The sequence below is a fragment of the Notamacropus eugenii genome, chromosome 5, assembly GCF_028372415.1.
Source record: "Notamacropus eugenii isolate mMacEug1 chromosome 5, mMacEug1.pri_v2, whole genome shotgun sequence".
NCBI classification, from domain to species: domain Eukaryota; kingdom Metazoa; phylum Chordata; class Mammalia; order Diprotodontia; family Macropodidae; genus Notamacropus; species Notamacropus eugenii.
The window spans coordinates 191528626-191545346 of NC_092876.1; the positions used below are offsets into that span (position 1 = coordinate 191528626).

Sequence of the window (16721 nt, forward strand, 5' to 3'; positions counted from 1 at the left end):
AACCTTCCAAACTAATATTTTCTTAAAAGATCTGATCATGATAAAAATAGGAAAAAGACTCACATGTACAATAATATTTATAGCAACTCTTTTTGTGGTAGCCAAGAACTGGAAATCAAGGGAATGCCCATCAATTGGGGAATGTCTAAACAAGTTGTGTTATATGAACGTAATGGAATACTATTGTCCTATAAGAAGTGATGAACACATGAACTTCGGAGAAACCTGGAAAGACTTATACGAACTTATATGATGCTGAGTGAAATGAGCAAAACCAGGGAAAAATTATACACAGTAACAGTCACAGTGTACAAGGACTGTTTCTGATAGACTTAGCCCTTTACAACAATACCAGGACCTAAAATATTTCCAAAGGACTCTTGATGCAAAATGCCATCCACATCCAGTGAAAGAACTATAGAATCAGGACATTGAATGAAGCAGGCTATTTTCTCTTTTGTTATGTTTTGTTTTGGTTTGGATTTTCTAATGGCTTCTCCCATTTCTTTTAATTCTTCTATGCAACATGACTAATGTGAAAATGTGTTTAATAAGAATGTAGGTGTAGAACCTATATCAGTCTACATGCCATCTTGGGAAGAGAGGGAGTAGGAAGGTTGAGAAAATATAAAATTTATGAAAGTGAATGTTGAAAACTGAAAACAAATAAATTAACAATAAAAAAAGTGTTTTTAAAGATTTGATCATGTTGTTCCCCTACTCAGAAATCATCCCTGGTTTTGTATTGCCTCTAGAGTATGAAATTTGCAGGCTGTCATTTAAAACTCTTAACAATATAGGTCCTTTCTGTTTGATCTTGGACTGTTATATTACTCCTTTTCCCATACTTTCAATTCTGGTCATACTGACATGCTAGAAGTTCCCAGTAAGCAACATTCTATCCCTCTCTCTTTGCCTGGAACATAATCTCTTCTAAAAAAAAATCATTCCTAGCTTCTTTCAAAACATAACACAGGCATCACTGCCTAAGCTTACATGAAGCATTTTCTGATCCTTTCCATCCAGATAGTACTCTTTTCTTCTTGAAAATCTTTGTGTATTTGTGCGCATCTCCCCTATAGAATCTAAGGTCCTTGTTTTGTTTTTGTCTTTATGTACCCATAACCTAGCACAGCGTCATGCTCACAGTAGGTGCTTATAATTATTTATTTAATAAAATAAAAATATTGAATAAGTGAAGGACAGTGGAAGTAGGAAGAGAGCCTTAATAATTAGGGATAGCACAAGGGGCTTCCCTTATAAGTTGGTACCAGAGTTGAGTATTGAAGAAAACTCATACCTATCAATTGAGGAATATTTGGAATAAGATTCTCCTGTCCTCCAAAAGAAAGAAGTAAAGTCAGAAAGAATCACAGACTAACAGGACAGCTTTGAACGTTACATGTTGAATTTATCATATATGTGTACTTAAAAAGAAAAGTAACCTCTATGTAACTGAAATCTGCAGTTTCATGTACAATCCTTTCCTACTCTGTAGCGTATAAGGAAATGCTCATTTTGCTCATAACAAAAAATAAAATGAACATTTTAAAATAAACAAACAAAAAAGAAGGATGAGAACTTTAAGAGGGAGGGATGTGGACAGAATCCATGCAGAACAGTATGTTTACAAAGACACGATAGTAAGAGATGGAATGCCAAGTTCGAGGAATAGCAAGAAGGCCTGTTGGGCTAGAGCCAGATTGTGAAGGGTTTGTGTTCAGCTGATTAATGGAAAACAGAGGAAAATCAATTCATTTTTATATTTATATCATATGCATTAGGACTAAAGGGTAAAAGCAGATTCATGTCTCCAAACTGGAAACAACTATTCAAAAAAATTCACTAATAACAGTCCTTAGATAAGACTGTTTGTTACCTTGCTAGATTATATAATGTGAAGACTATTTCCCTGTTAGATTATTTAAAACATTAAACCGCACCTTAGGAAACCCTGTCACACTATAGGAAGATACCATCCTAAGATGAACTCTTTTTAGAAAGTATACAGTTCATACATGTGATATTCAGTTCTCTCTGACACGTGCAAATGGCTTTAATAACTAGAGACAGTTCAGTTCCTCTGAACAATTAAGGATGAATGAATCAAAGCTTTATTAAACACTTACTGTGTGCTAAATACTATGCTGAGGCTACAAATACAAAAGCAAAATGGTCCCTGCAATCAAGAAGCTTAGATGAGACAACACATATAGAGAAATAAATGCCAAGGAAGGGAGTAATGGTCATAAAGACACAAAGATGGTTAGTGGAACTGTAGGGCAGTCAACTGATACTCATTTTCCAGAGGCAATAATAGTATTGATTTGATTACAGTTCTCAAAGAAAGGGGTAAAAAAGGGCAGGTAGAGTGGAAATATGCCTTCAGAAGCAGGGTAGAAAATTTGCTGAGGTGAAAATAAAGACACTTGGTCCCAGAATATGCAGAAGTCAAGTTGCAAAGAATTGTGAAGTTAGCAAACTGTGCAAAAGTAAGCAAAGACATTGATTCTTAGTGACTTTTTCTAGAACTTTGATAGTGAAAGGGAGAATATATTTAGGGGAATGGGATGGCAGGGTTAAGTGAAGGTCTTTTTTTTAATGAGGTATAGATGACTGTACATAGGGAATGGAAGACAAAAGATAGAGGAGAGAGGGGGAAGAAGGGAGAGAGAAAGAGAATAGAATAGAATAGAAATAGAATTCTATTTCTGAATAGAGAGGAAAGATTGGTGAGACATACTCATAGAGCTGGGAATGAGATCTAGGAAATAAGGGATCAAGGAAATAAATCAAGGAAGGGTTGGCCTTGCAAAGAAGAGCCACGTCTTCTTCAGATACAGAGGTAAGGGAGAAGAAGGCTGAGTTTTGAGTTGTGAAGTGTGGGAAAGGGGGCAGAGAGAGAAATAGTCTTGGAGATCTAAGAGGGAAAGAAAAGGTTTGACTGATGGAAGAAGTAGAAGAGATTCAATCAAGGAAGAGTAAAATGATTGCTGTACAATAGTGAGAGCCCAGTTGAGTTAACAAAACATGAATATGTAATGAACCAAGTCAGCAAGGTGAGATGACTTATTCCAGCTGCTAGCAAGTAAAGGGGAGATGGCCAATAGGGAGGGTAAGCCAGGGTTTGAACATCAAGACAAGGGGGTAAGAATATGTAGGGGCTGAGGGTGGAGGAATTCTTTAACTGTAGGGTTCAATATATCCTAAATTCAGCCTAGGTTCCATTTTAAATATTGACATATGTGATCTCAGAAAACCAACTGATATCATGTCACATAAAATTCAGTATAGATGGTGACAAAATACATTATGATGTACAGTGAGTCACAGAGCATTTGTTCTAGTGCTCAAAGTTGATATGGCATAGTCAATTTCAAAATATTCATAGATGGTGCTCATGAAGACTCTAAATTAAATATGTCCCAAACAATGCTACCTGGGCTTGGATCACAGAATATTGAGAGTTCTAAAATACCTTAGATATTATCTAAGCCCCAAACATCCAACATACAACTCATAAATCAAAGGTAACACACATAACCTTGGGGAGTTCTCCTCAGGGCTTGACCTTAGGTTATTAGTAAATTGTTATTTGTTTCTTTTTTTAACCTGATTATAGAACACCCTTGCGAAGATCCATCCTTTGTTATGACTAACAGTCCTTCAGGGTCATATTAGCAGGCTTGGATCAATTAGTCATTTTAATTGAAAGTGTTAAGTAATTAAATTTATGCAACCCAAACACATACGGATTTCAGATCATGACCAAAAAGTATAGAAGAACCTGATTTAGTCCATCCTATCCCATCATTTTATTGATGAGGAACCAGTGGCCCAGAGCCATTAAAGTGACTTGCCTTTAATCACATAGTCACCAGCCTCACTTTGTCTTCTAGAGCCCACCAGGTTTCTAAGATCATAATAGCCATGGAAGAATCACTCCAATCTTCACCTTAACCCTTCATAAGCTTAATAAAGCTCACATATCTACTATCATCATGAAATATTTGTTAAAAGTCAAATTGTGCAAGATATTACATTAGCCATGTTCGAAGAGAACCTCTTTTTATCTCTACATCAAAATTCTCCTGTGACAACTTTGGAGTATCAGTCTCATAGATTTAGAACTGAAAAGATCCTTAGAAATCTGCTAGTCCAACTATACAATCTATTGTCATCCTTTATAAATGCTAGATGTCTTCCATTTATTGTCCTACTTGTATACCTTTGCACAAGTGATCTCTCCATGGTTGGAACATGTTCCCTCCTCATCTCCTTATGGAACCCCTAGCTACCTTTCAAGCATGGCTCAAGGACCATCTCTTACATGAGACTTTTCCTGATTCCCCAGTTATCAGAGCTCTCTTCTTCTCGAAGTTACTTTGCATTTCTTTGTTTTGAAATTTTTGTGTATGTTTATTCTCCTCAATAGAATATATGTTCTTTGACTATTTTATCTCAATGCCTAGAATTGTAATTTGCACAAAATAGGCACTGAATACATTTATTTCATTGAATTTGAGTTGAGTTTAATTAAAAAGTGAAAGCTGAGAACTTGAAAGCAGGGATGTGATCTACCCAACATCCAAGGTGGAAAAAGCTCTTCTCTATCCATGATGTTGATGATGATAATAACTAACATTTATATAGTGCTTTGTGATTTACAAAGAGTTTTACATATATGTGTTCTGTTCAGTCATTCTTCAGTTGTGTCATACTCTCTCTGATGCCATTTGGGGTTTTCTTGGCAAAGATACTGGAGTGGTTTGCCAATTCCTTCTCCAGCTAATTTTATAGATGAGGAAACTGAGGCAATCAGAATTAAGTGACCTGCCCAGGGTCACACAACTAGTAAGTATCAGAGACTGGATTTGAACTCAGGTGCTCCAGAGTACAAGGCCAGAATCTATTCACCGTGCCACTGGGATTAATATCTCGTTTGATCATCAGTTAGTCAACCAGCATTTATTAAGCACCTACTATATGCTAAGTGCTAGAGACAAAAAGAAGGGCAAAACAACCTGTCCCTGCTCTTAAGAAGCTCACAATCTAAAGGGGTAGACAATATGCAAACAATAATGTACAAACAAAATATATAGAGGATAATTTGGGAGTAATCTCAGAGGGAAGACCCTGTGAAGTAGGTGCTGTCATTATCTTCATTTTGCAGGTAAGGAAACTGAGACTAAGAAAGATGAAATGACTTACCCAGGCCTACACCACCAGTATCTGCAACAAGACTTGAACTGAGGTCTTCTTGACTTCAATTCATGCATTCTTTCTACTATGCCACCTGACATGGAATAGGTGCCATAGCCAGGATTTGAATCCAAATTTAGGATTCTTTCCACTAAGCCATGCTGCCCTTTGTAACTTCTGAGGTCCATGTGGCCAACATATAGGAGACATTCAGTACCACTTTTTAATTTAATTTTGGCAGTAGCATAATGGTGAAGGAGAAGTGACCAGGAAACCACCTTTCTTTGGTTCATATATGTTCTTAAGTATGGTCAATTTCCCTGAAATTCATGCCATCAATTATAACTTTTATACCAATTGTATAAGACACTATCTATTCCTGCCCACATGGAGTTTATAATTTAGGGGAACATGGCATATGCATTATAATGCAAAACATCACATAAATGCATTATGTGCAAGGTCGGAGGAGGAAAGATCATGTGTAGGTATTTGCGGAACAAAAGGATCATAGACTGAGATCTAAAAATCATTGTGTGAGTGTTCTTAATCATCCCTCTCCTTTTGCAATTGAGGAAAATGAGCCCTACAGAGCCACTTAACTTCTGTGGGCTTATTTTCCTCAACTGTAAAAGGAGAAAAATTTTGTAGAAGACAAATAACTTCACATTACCTTTTCTCCTCAGACCTCATGAATCTGTTTTTGTTGAACTCAGATACTTTGACTCCAAATCTAGGACCCTTTCCAATGTACCATCCCCTCCTTTAACCCCTGAGATTCGGGTAAACTCTTGAACTGGATGAGTGCTGGAACATTTGAGGAAAAAGGTTTCATTGACTCTCCAGACCACCATTCCCAGGAGCCCCAGGCTGGAAATGTAGCCTCTACTGAGTCACTGGAACTGGGGAGTGGGAGGATTGGGTCAGGAAGAGGCTGAGAGAATGAAATGCAAGCTCTGACTGGAACAGCCCTAGACAACTAGCCAGGGATCACTGGGATGAAACCCTGGGCAAACAATACATAGGTAATATATTCATCTTCTTCCCAATCACATCATAATTATCTACAGAAATATTAGCTAGTATTATTACTAACCTCCAGGATATTCTCCTACCATATGTCTTCAATTACTTCAGAACCTGACTCATAAATCTCATTCCACTTGCCCCTGCCCTCATTTTTAGCAACTTCATGCCCATATTGAAATCATTCTGACCTCACACCTTAGCTCTAGTGACCTCTTTCTCCAACCAACTTCAGACATCACTGGAATAACTCACCTCTAATAATGTGAATTCTGAACCCCGCCTTTGACCACAATTTCATGTCCTTCTACTCCCTTCCTACTTCCTTACTCAACTCCCTCGTTGCTTTATCTCTAAAATGAAAGGGTTGAATTTGTTGACATCTAAGGATTCCTCCAACTCTAAATCTATGATTTCCCTTTCTCTGAAATCCTTTATCTATCCCTCTCAACTGACTCCTTTCTTGCAAACACACCCATTCCGCTACCTCCTAAAGAAAAATAGAAGCTCTTCTCTGACCATAATAATAATACTAATAATGATGATAGACAGTATTTATATAGCACCAACTGTGGCTAAGTACTTTGTAGATATTCTCTCATTTGGGTCCTCACAACACAGACAGCAGTTAAGTGATTTGCCCAAGGTCATTCCATTAGCAAATGTCTGAAGCCACCTGCTGCTCCCAAGACTAACACTGTGCTTTTCTCTTTCCTTTCCCTAATGTGCTTTTTAAAAGTCTGCACTTCATAGCTTCTGCTTCTCCCTCACATTTTGCAATACGTTGTGTTTATGTTCTGCCTCAATCAATCAACTAAAACAACTCTCTTGAAAGTAATCTTAATCTCAGTATCCAAAGACTTTTTCTCTACTGTTTTTCTCTCTGAATCTTCTGATACTATATTCTAACTCATGCTTCTTGAAACTTTCTCCTTCCTACCTCTCTGTTGATTGTCTTTTCTTTCTTGCATATGCAGGCATTTCACAAGTTTCTGACCTTGACCTTTTTAACTTTTCTCTCTGTATGCTCTTCTGTAGTGTCATTTGAATCATTTTACCTCTCTGATTCTTACTTTCCTCATCTATGATATGGGGGGTAACAAAATTTGCACACAGACTCAAAGAGATTAAATTATTCCCCGATGATCACTAATTGTCAGATCAAGGATTTGGATCGAGGTTTTATCATTCCAAATCCAACGTTCTTTCTACTACATCATATCCAGTTCCCAAACTCAGAATATTCTATCTTCGTACTCAACATACTCATCTTCATCCTGGAATAAGGTTTTAGGATATTCCTATATTTGCCAGTAGTACCAATAAACTTCCATTCATGCTGGCTTGGAAACTTTCCTTACCATCTCTCCCAATGTCCAATAGTTATCAGTTCTGTCAAATTCTCTTTTGAAATCCATCTCCTCCTTTCTTGCTCCCACTATTACCACTCTGTTTCATACTCTGATTACCCTTTACTTGGACCACAATAACAATATGCTAACTAGTTTCCCTCCTCACATCTTTCCTATGGTAGCCATATTCATCTACCTAAAGTATACAACAATTTGTTGCTCAAAAATTCTTCTTTATTACTTGCCATAGAAAATAAAACACTCAACCTGATATTTACAGCCCTCTGTAATGTGGCCCTGATTTATCTTTCTAGCCTTGCTTCCTACTACTCCATTACATCTAATCTACCCAAACAGTACTACTATTCCCCAAACATTTCTTGTGTTTTCCTGTCTCCATACCTTTGCTCATGCTATTTGCTGAATCTAGAAATTCTTTCCTCTAGATTTCCACCTGTTGAAGTTCCAAGGTGTAACTTAAATGGTATATCCTTCATGAAACTTTCCATGATATCCTCACTGGATATGGACATGTTGCTCCTCAGAATTTTCATAATATTTTATTTATGCTTTTATTTTTCATTTTTTAGATTCTATTTTGTAATTTAGTTATCTCTATATAGTATATCTCTCTTCTACTAGACTGTAAAATCTTTGAGGATAGAGATTATATTTGAACCATCTATTACAGTATTACAGTCCCTAGCACATGTAGTTGCTCAAATAAAATATTTTCAATTGACTGAGCAGGATGTAAAGAAAAAAGAATCATGAGGGATGAAAGTTCCTCCTATGATGCCTACTGATTTTGTGATCCTGGGCAAATCACTTAAACTCTCAGTGTTCTCAGAGGTGTCAGACACACATGGCCTGCTGACCTCATGTGGACCACAAAATTCCAGAGTCTAGCCCTAACCTGATTAAAATGTAATTGGGAAATATTTTTTAAAATAAATTATAAAATATAGGTGACACTAATTTTTGGTTTCCTGAGTCAATATATGGCCTGCAGAGTTATTTATGTATGATCCCCTATTTCTATCTAAGTTTGACACCACTGCTCTAGACAAGTCACTTAAAACTATTAAGCTTAAAAGAAAATGATGACCCGCATTGGTGGTTTTAAGGATGTCTTACACCTGGGAGTTCCCCATTCCAATGACAGTACAGGTCCGTTTCCTATCTATTACATGTAAATGCAGCTCTGTTCATATAAACACAGATGGTAATGTATATATAATTTAAGCTTTCCTTAATTTTTGAAAACATTAAAATTAAGACTGGCATTTTTATCTACACACCTAAATCTAAGGACTTTAGATAATGACATCTAAAATTTCCCCATACTACTCAGTTAAGTAAGTTGAAATAAGTGCTTTTAAAAATGATGTCATTTACTATAAAGCCAAATAGGAATCTCAAATCAAGGGCAGCTTTATGGAATCCAGAAACATATCTTTCCGTATGCATTGTGCTGCAGCGATGCCCCGAGGTTTCTAATGGAACACTGTAACAAAGAATCCCAGACTCCCAAGCCAACTAGCACGGACATCTTTACCCCATTAATCTCTCTAGTAAGACACTGCAGCTGCCAACTCTGCCCTCACCCCCCAACCTTGAAGGCACATTGCCCGCGGAGCTTATTTAAATGAAACACTATTGACAGCTTTACTACATGTCAAAGACATCAGACGATATACACTGTCATAATGAAAATAACTACTACCAACAGCTCCCACAAACAACTGCAGGGACTGACTGACCTGCTTTCCGACAAACCCTCAGAGAATGAGGTGACCGATCACACGAAGAGATTCTATCCTTTCTCCATTAGCTGCCTTACCCCGCTGCTTTGCTGGTTTTCATTTTAATCCATTTGAACCTGCAAACACTTACTGATCATTGACGCATGAGGATGTAACATCAGCAGATTTCTGAGTGCGATGCGTGATCGCTGCTGCAGCTCTGTGCATCTAACCAAGTTCAATGCAGCAGAGGAATTAGCTCCCTCTACCCGGATTTTTTTTTTAAAGAGATACGACTAGCACCAGCCTTAGGTTTAAATAATGCTGCAAAATGCAGTACTGGAACTTAGATAAGGGGGCTTGTACAATGAAATATTAGGTGCATTTTTATACTCTTCACATTACAGAGATGATCTCAAAAACCAAAAGGTATTGATAAGAGTTTGTTTAAGAATATATATATGTCTGGATTTACAGCAGTACTTTAACATTCTGTTGAGTTTCTTTCTTCCAGCCGCACCCCTGATCCTTCTTTGATTTCTCCGTTTCTGCTCTTGGTTTACTTTTCCTATTTTACTGAAGTCATAAAAGGAAACAGGTTTAGTGACTTTCACTTTTGGTTTCTCATTCTTATTGCTGTGTACCACCCTAATATTGTTTTGTTAAGCATTATGGGAAACAGCTTTTACAGGCATTTTAGCATCATGTTTTCAGTCAAGAGAAAGAATATTGCATCTCTTGATTTCATGACTTTGGGTAAGTCGCTTGACCTCACTTTTTTTAATCTGTAAGTTGCAGAACCCCTCCAATCCCAGGAGTTCTTAACCATTTCTTGTGTGTGGTGAGTGGTGTTCCTTTGCTCAGTCTGGTGAAGTCTATGGACTTTTTCTCAGAGTAATGTTTGTAAGTACATAAAATAAATTACGTAAGATTACAGAGGAAACCAATTTTATCAAAATATAGTTATCAAAATACTTTTTTAAAAAACTTACAAGCCCCAGGTTAAAAAACCGTGCTTTAAGGACTAAACTTCTGTTCCTGTAAGTTCCTTATTTCTTTTCAGATTTGCTAACTTTTTTCCTTTCTTCCTTGTATGTTTGCTTAAATGTTTGAATATTTCATAAGTTTTGGTTCAATACAAGTCACAGATCTTGTATACCTTTGGAGATAGTCTAAGTGAGTTGTGGTGGCCAAAAACTTCCAAATTTAGTAGCCAGCCTTCTGCTGCTAAGCCTTTCCAAATTTCTCTAGGCTGGCCTTAGATCTGATCCCTCACTGGGCCCGGTTTCACAGCCTTTCCACTTTGCCAAGACCTGCCTGAACTGACTCTCCTCTGACTGGGGCCTTCAGAGACTCGACATCATTTGCACACTGTAGTGAAGCTCCTTCAGTAGAGATATAAATTTAGCTTTTGAAAAACCTAGCCGTTATTACTGGCTTACTTTACAAAGATATTAATACGAACAAGAAAGAATTCAGGTTCCTTGTCATTCAAAGACTGACCACACATTTTGTACACAATAAAGTGTTTAGAAGGCAGCAAAGATATCTAGGCAGGGAGACTGGAGACCTAAGATTATTGTTCCAATTATGCCTCTAATTACCTAGGACCTCAGGTTCCTTATCTGTAAGGCATTGAAGTAGATACCTTCCAGTTCTGATGTTCCCTAAAATCTTTTTCCCCCTTCCCAAAATCCCCAAGGTATAGATAGAGCCTTTAATTACTCATAAATAAAATAACTACCTTAGATTTCTGCAGAATATCATATATTTTTAGGAATACTTTCTATGAATTATACCAGGAGTGGACATCCTTTTTTTTTTTTTAAGAGCTACATGCTCAATCTATATGCCTTCTGCAAATGGTGGTGTGGGAAAACAACGCTGACAGAATGTCAGTAGCAGCATCCCTACTGCAGCCTCTGGATCAAATTCCCCTTATCAATTTCAATCTGCCAAGAGATAGGGCTATGTTATCAGGGACAATCAGTCCAATCTCCTGAAATCACCAGTTGACTGGCTGGGCATGGAGACTGCTCAACAGTGTCCCAGTCCTAGGGAAAATACTCAACTGAGTTTAAACTGAGTTGTTGAAAAGTCAAGGATGGGAGGCCAATGACTATCAGCTCTGTAGTAAAAAAACAAAACAAAACAAAACAACAACAACAACAACAACAAAAACTAGATCTGCTCTTTCCTACCTGTGGTTCCCCCTCTGTACAATGACAGGGTTAGACTAATTGATTTTGAAGGTCTCTACTGACTCTAAATCTTATAGGCTCAGTAGATTTAGTTAAACCTACTCATTGTGAATAGGGGTCAGTTGATTCTTTGTACTCACATCCCCAGCTCCTTGCACATTACCTGACATAGAAGGCACTTGATAAATACTTGTTGGTTAATAGATTGATTACATTCATGCAGTCTTTGTGAAGTTGTGTGTATAGAGACAAGTGGACAATTGTAGACATAGAATCAATGGCACTTGGAAGCTGAGTGGATGTAGAGGAAGGGCAGGTTAAGGAACAAAAGCCAAAAATGATTCTTGTTTGAAAACTACTCAGCACTTTACTCATAAAATTTCTCCCCACTCAGAAAAGTAATAATTAAGATGCTTCTTTTTTCTTAGTTTGACTTGCAACTCTTATCTAATATTTCAATTGAAGTTGCTCTCCCTAAAGTTATCATGTAACTCTTTTCTCTCTATACTCTCACTGGGTCATCTCATCAGCCTCCTCTGGGTTCAATTATCATCTGTATGCAGATGAATCCCAGATTTATTTATCCAGCCCTAACTCCTCTCTTGAGCTCTATTTGCAAAGCATCCCCAATTGCTGTTGGACATTTCCAACTAGATGTCTCATGTATATCTGAAACTCAAGAAGTCCAAAACAGAACTCATTATCTACCCCCCCAACACTCTTCTCTTTTCAACTTTCCTATTACTGTTGAGGGCACCACCATCCTTCCAGTTACTGGCTCTAAACCTCACTATCATTCTCAATTCCTCACTCTCACTTACCTTATATATCTAATCCATTACCAGATCTTGTTTCTACTTTCACATCTCTCACATATATCCCCTTATCTCTACTCACACAAGCTACCCATCCTTTAGACCCTTATTATCTCTTGCCTGGACTGTGGCATCAACCATCTACTTGATCTCTCTGTCTCAAGGCTCCCTTTATTCCAATCAGTGCTCCAATTAGCTGCCAAAGTTTTCCTAAAGTATAGATCTGACCATGTCACACACCCTACCACCTACTCAATAAACTTCTGTAGCCCCCTATTTCTCTGGGATCAAATATAAAGTCCTTCATTTGCCATTTAAAAGTTTTCCAAATCTAATGCTTTGCAACCTTTCCAGTTTTTTATCCACATAATCCATAATCTAACTGAACTAGCTTTCTTACTGGTCCTCACACATGACACTTTGTTTTGCATTATCTATTCTTTTTCCTGCAGTGCTCTCCCAACTTCCAATTCTTAGACTCCTGGGCTTCTTCTAGAACTCTACTCAAAAGCCACCTTCTCCAAGAAGCCTTTCTTGCTTCCCCCAACTTCTCACCAGCTACCAGTGCCACTCCCTCCAAGGTTACCTTCCATCTATTCTGTATTTACCCTGTAAGTGCTGGTTTGTCATATTGTCTCTCCCACTAGTCTCTCCCTGTGAAAAGTCCCCATTAAAGATGGGGACTATTTTTTTTAATATCCCCAGAGGTTTGCATAGTGCCTGGCACATATTAAGTGTTAATTTAATGTTTGTTGATTGATTAACTCCTTTATCTTCTTGCCAAGAATGTACTGTCTCCATCTTTCAATTCTCTTTCTTCAAAGCTCAGTTCCACTGGCCACATATCAGTGAACTCTTCCCTGATCTGAGCCCCCATCAAACTTGTATTTTATTACGCTTCTCTCTGCATGTGTCCTATTCCACCTTGTAAAATACAATCCACAATAGAATACTAGTTTAACATTTCCACATCCAAAGAAAGAACTATGGAGTCAGAACACAGAATGAAGCTATTTTCTCTTTTGTTATGTTTTGTTTTGTTTTTCTCATGGTTTCTCCCACTCACTATAAGTCTTCTCTGCAACATGAGTAATGTGAAAATGTGTTTAATGGAAATGTATGTATAGAGTCTATATAAGATTGCATACCATCTTGGGGAGAGAGGGAGGAGGAAGAGGGAGAAAATTTAAAACATGGAAGTTAATGTTGAAAACGGAAAACAAATAAATTAATAAATTTGGGAGTGAAAAGAATATTAGTTTAAAATTGGGTGTTGGAAAGATATTTCCAAGGGATTTGACATTTTTATTAAAAATTCCAGAAAACTGCAAGCTTCTGGATGATGAATTAAAATCACAAGGAAGGAATCTACTATTTCCTGGTCCAAGGTAGAATTCCTAAAGGTTGTAACAAGGCTAACAGTTCAGGGGATTTCTATAACCTTTTCTTCTACTGCCTTCTTTTAAAGATATAGCAAAGAATTAATTATGGCCACTGTCCCTGAAGCCCATCAAGTGCTGATTGAGAAAAAGTGAGTCTGCCTCCATTGGGGATTTTTCAGACACTAACATTTTTTAGACACTAACACTTGCTCTCCTTCCTGGTTTGCTTTCAATAATTAAGGGCTGTGATTCTCTTTTCCTTTCTAATTTCACATTTGTTTGACTGTTGTTTCTTATACCAGCTGCCTGAAAATCTCATCAAGTTAGCTTCCTTGTCCCTCTTGATCAAACTACATGTTAGTGAAAGTTTTATATGTGTGTGCATATGTATATTTACACACAGATGTGCATCTCTCTGTGTATATAACTGAGGAACTCTGATATATATGAATATATATTTACATTATATGTATACATATATGTGCGTATATATGTGTGTGTGTATGTATGTATGTGTGTTATGTATCAGGCTTCCTCAATTGAGAAGAGGCTTTTGTTCACTCTAAGTGCAATGCCTACCTTTTTTTAGATCTGTTTGTGATTTGAAAGGTGGATCATAACCACTCAGCTTTAATATTTTGCATGACAAATTCCACTAATTTATCTGTATTGTTACAAGATTTGTGATATTTGGTTCTAAAATTTGGCTACTTAACAGTGGAACTTAAACTATTTTCTATTCAGAAACCTGGGAGGGGGTTACCTTAATTTGGAAAACTGCCTGATTACCTTAACCTTTGTGGGGGAGGTTATCATTTTAGAATTAAGAGTTATTTGGACTTCAAAGTTCAAGCCATGTTCTCAGAATCCTATAACCATGAGAGTTGAAAGTAACATCAGAAGCCATGTTGTCCATCCCATACAAAAAAATACTTAGCATTCTACCATACCTGACAAAAGGTCTTCCAACTTCTACTTCAAGGCCAGCAAGGAGGGTGAACCCACCACTTCCTAAGGTCACTACTTCTGGACAGCTCTAATCATTAGGAAGCTTTGTCTAACATCAAGCCTAACTTTGCTGTTTTGCAACACCCCACACACACTCCTTGCTCCTTGTTCCACTCTTGGGGACCAAACAGAACAAGTCTAATTTTTTCCTTCTCCAGAACAAATTTGTGAATATTTGAAGAGAGCTACCATTTTCTCACTGAAGGTTCTCTTCTCCAGGCTAAAGGTGCCCTGTTCCTTCAACCAATATTTCCCCACTCTTAGATACAGCCTACAAAGGGATAACAGTATTCACATTTCTATTAAATAACTCTGTAAGCAATTTTCTACTGTGTAGCAGGCAGAGTCCTCCTCCAACACCTCACTGTGACTTGGAAGTGACCCTGGCTTTGTAAAGACAGTGCCAGGAGAAGGCAAGCTACAGAAGGTTGAAAAGGCTTGAGTTTTGCTCTCCAAGGACAAATTTGGCCAGGATCAACTCCTCACCAGTAGACCAAGCCCTTGGCAATAAATTCTTGGGTCACTGTAACCTATATTACCTCTTTTCAGATCAATGTGCCCAAATTTGGGGGCCAACCTTTGAGTATGAGAAGTTTAGAGATTCTAGTAGGTCCAAGCTGAATGGTGGCAGGAGGAATCTCCAGCACTCTTAGAAAGGATGGCCATGATAAGAAGACTGATTCTTACCTGGCAAATTTTGCCAAAAAATATGAACCAGGACTTTTACGGTAATGCGGAACCAGGATGAAATGCAAAATGCCTAATTAGCAGTTTTGCAAATTGCTTTATTTTCTGATGAAGTTTCAGGCTCCCAGAAGATTGTTTATATCACTAGTTTTAAGGTAATAAATCCTATTTAAATCACTATATTAATATGTGCTATTAGTCTTTTATGTTTAGCATTTCTTTTGTGTGTGGAAGCAAATTACCTGTCCCATACCTCATTCATCTTATCCATTTTTAGTTGCTACTTTTGGGGCACCCTAGATGTGACAGCCACAGTTATAAAGTTTTCCTAGAGCGCTTGGGGTGTTGGCTTACTGAATGTGAAAACAAAGTCTAGCTCCTTTTCTTAGAAGACTGGCACCTCCAGAACTAAATGTGATGCAAGAAAATGCCTGAGTTCAGAGCAGAATCTACTTACTACCTACTGCTACTACTACTACTCTACTTACTACTCAGCCCAGCTGCAGATCCTCAATTTAGAAAATAAAAATACCAGATGAGCTTCAGTCCCATGCAACCTACCTCCATTTTTGCAATGAGCATAGCCTAGCAGTGGAAAAGGGAGCAGAGGATGCTAAATCGCCATTTTTAAATCATCCACAAACTGTAGCTAAGCTATTGGTACTCTAAACATGAGTTCCTTAACTAACAAGTACACATACTTCTGGACGAACTGAATCATATCATGCTTGATATTCATCAAACTAGAAGAAAATAAGAAACTGCAGTTTAATGAAAAGATGAATCACAAAGATAAATAAAGGAGATGGCAGATCTGCTTCAGTATGTATCTGAAAGCAATAAGAAAAAACATTCCATGGGGTATTTGGTCGTTTGGTATCTCATTGTTCCTGATAAATATTTTCCAAAAGCCCACCATGAAAACAATTTCAGTTTATACCCCAATATCTGTTGTTGTTATAGAAGAGGTAGAGAAATTATTTGAAGAATTCTTTAAGACTTTAAAAATAACACCATCATACATTTTAATACTCAGTGATTTCAGTGCAAAGGTATGAATAGATGGCAATAGTACAAAACACATTGGAAAATATGAATCTGGAAGAAGGAATGAGAGACACCAAATGTGTGTAGACTACACAGAAACCTTAACATGAAACTGCACTTTTGGCTACATATTGGATATTAGGTATGCCTTTGAAAAACAGGTCCTTTTTTTCATGTCTACCTTAATTAAAATTCATAGGATTTCAATGGGTATTAAATTAAATCATATAAGCTCCCAGGCCATTGAAACATGTTA

General features: G+C 37.4%; 2 protein-coding genes across 6 annotated transcripts in view; one reads left to right on the plus strand and one right to left on the minus strand.

Annotated features, from left to right (window-relative positions):
- SACS (sacsin molecular chaperone) overlaps positions 1–9562 on the minus strand; it is an 88186-nt gene extending 78624 nt beyond the window's left edge. For both annotated transcript variants that reach the window (XM_072611720.1, XM_072611718.1), the window contains exon 1: positions 9477–9562. The gene's annotated coding sequence lies outside the window, so the exon portion shown is untranslated. The remainder of the gene's footprint in view (positions 1–9476) is intronic.
- Positions 1–16721, plus strand: part of LOC140505591 (uncharacterized) — a 51140-nt gene that overhangs the window by 31231 nt on the left and 3188 nt on the right. Inside the window, exons 1-2 of one of the 4 annotated variants that reach the window (XR_011967569.1) lie at positions 9952–10081; positions 13810–13872. The exons of 1 other annotated variant lie outside the window; for it this stretch is intronic. Coding sequence is in view for 1 of the 3 variants with exons in the window: in XM_072611726.1 (XP_072467827.1) it covers positions 13810–13872 (63 nt within the window). In the remaining 2 variants the exon portion in view is untranslated. Of the gene's footprint in view, positions 1–9921; positions 10082–13809; positions 13873–16721 lie in introns of those variants that run through there. 2 more of the 4 variants (XM_072611726.1, XR_011967570.1) reach the window with 2 other exon arrangements.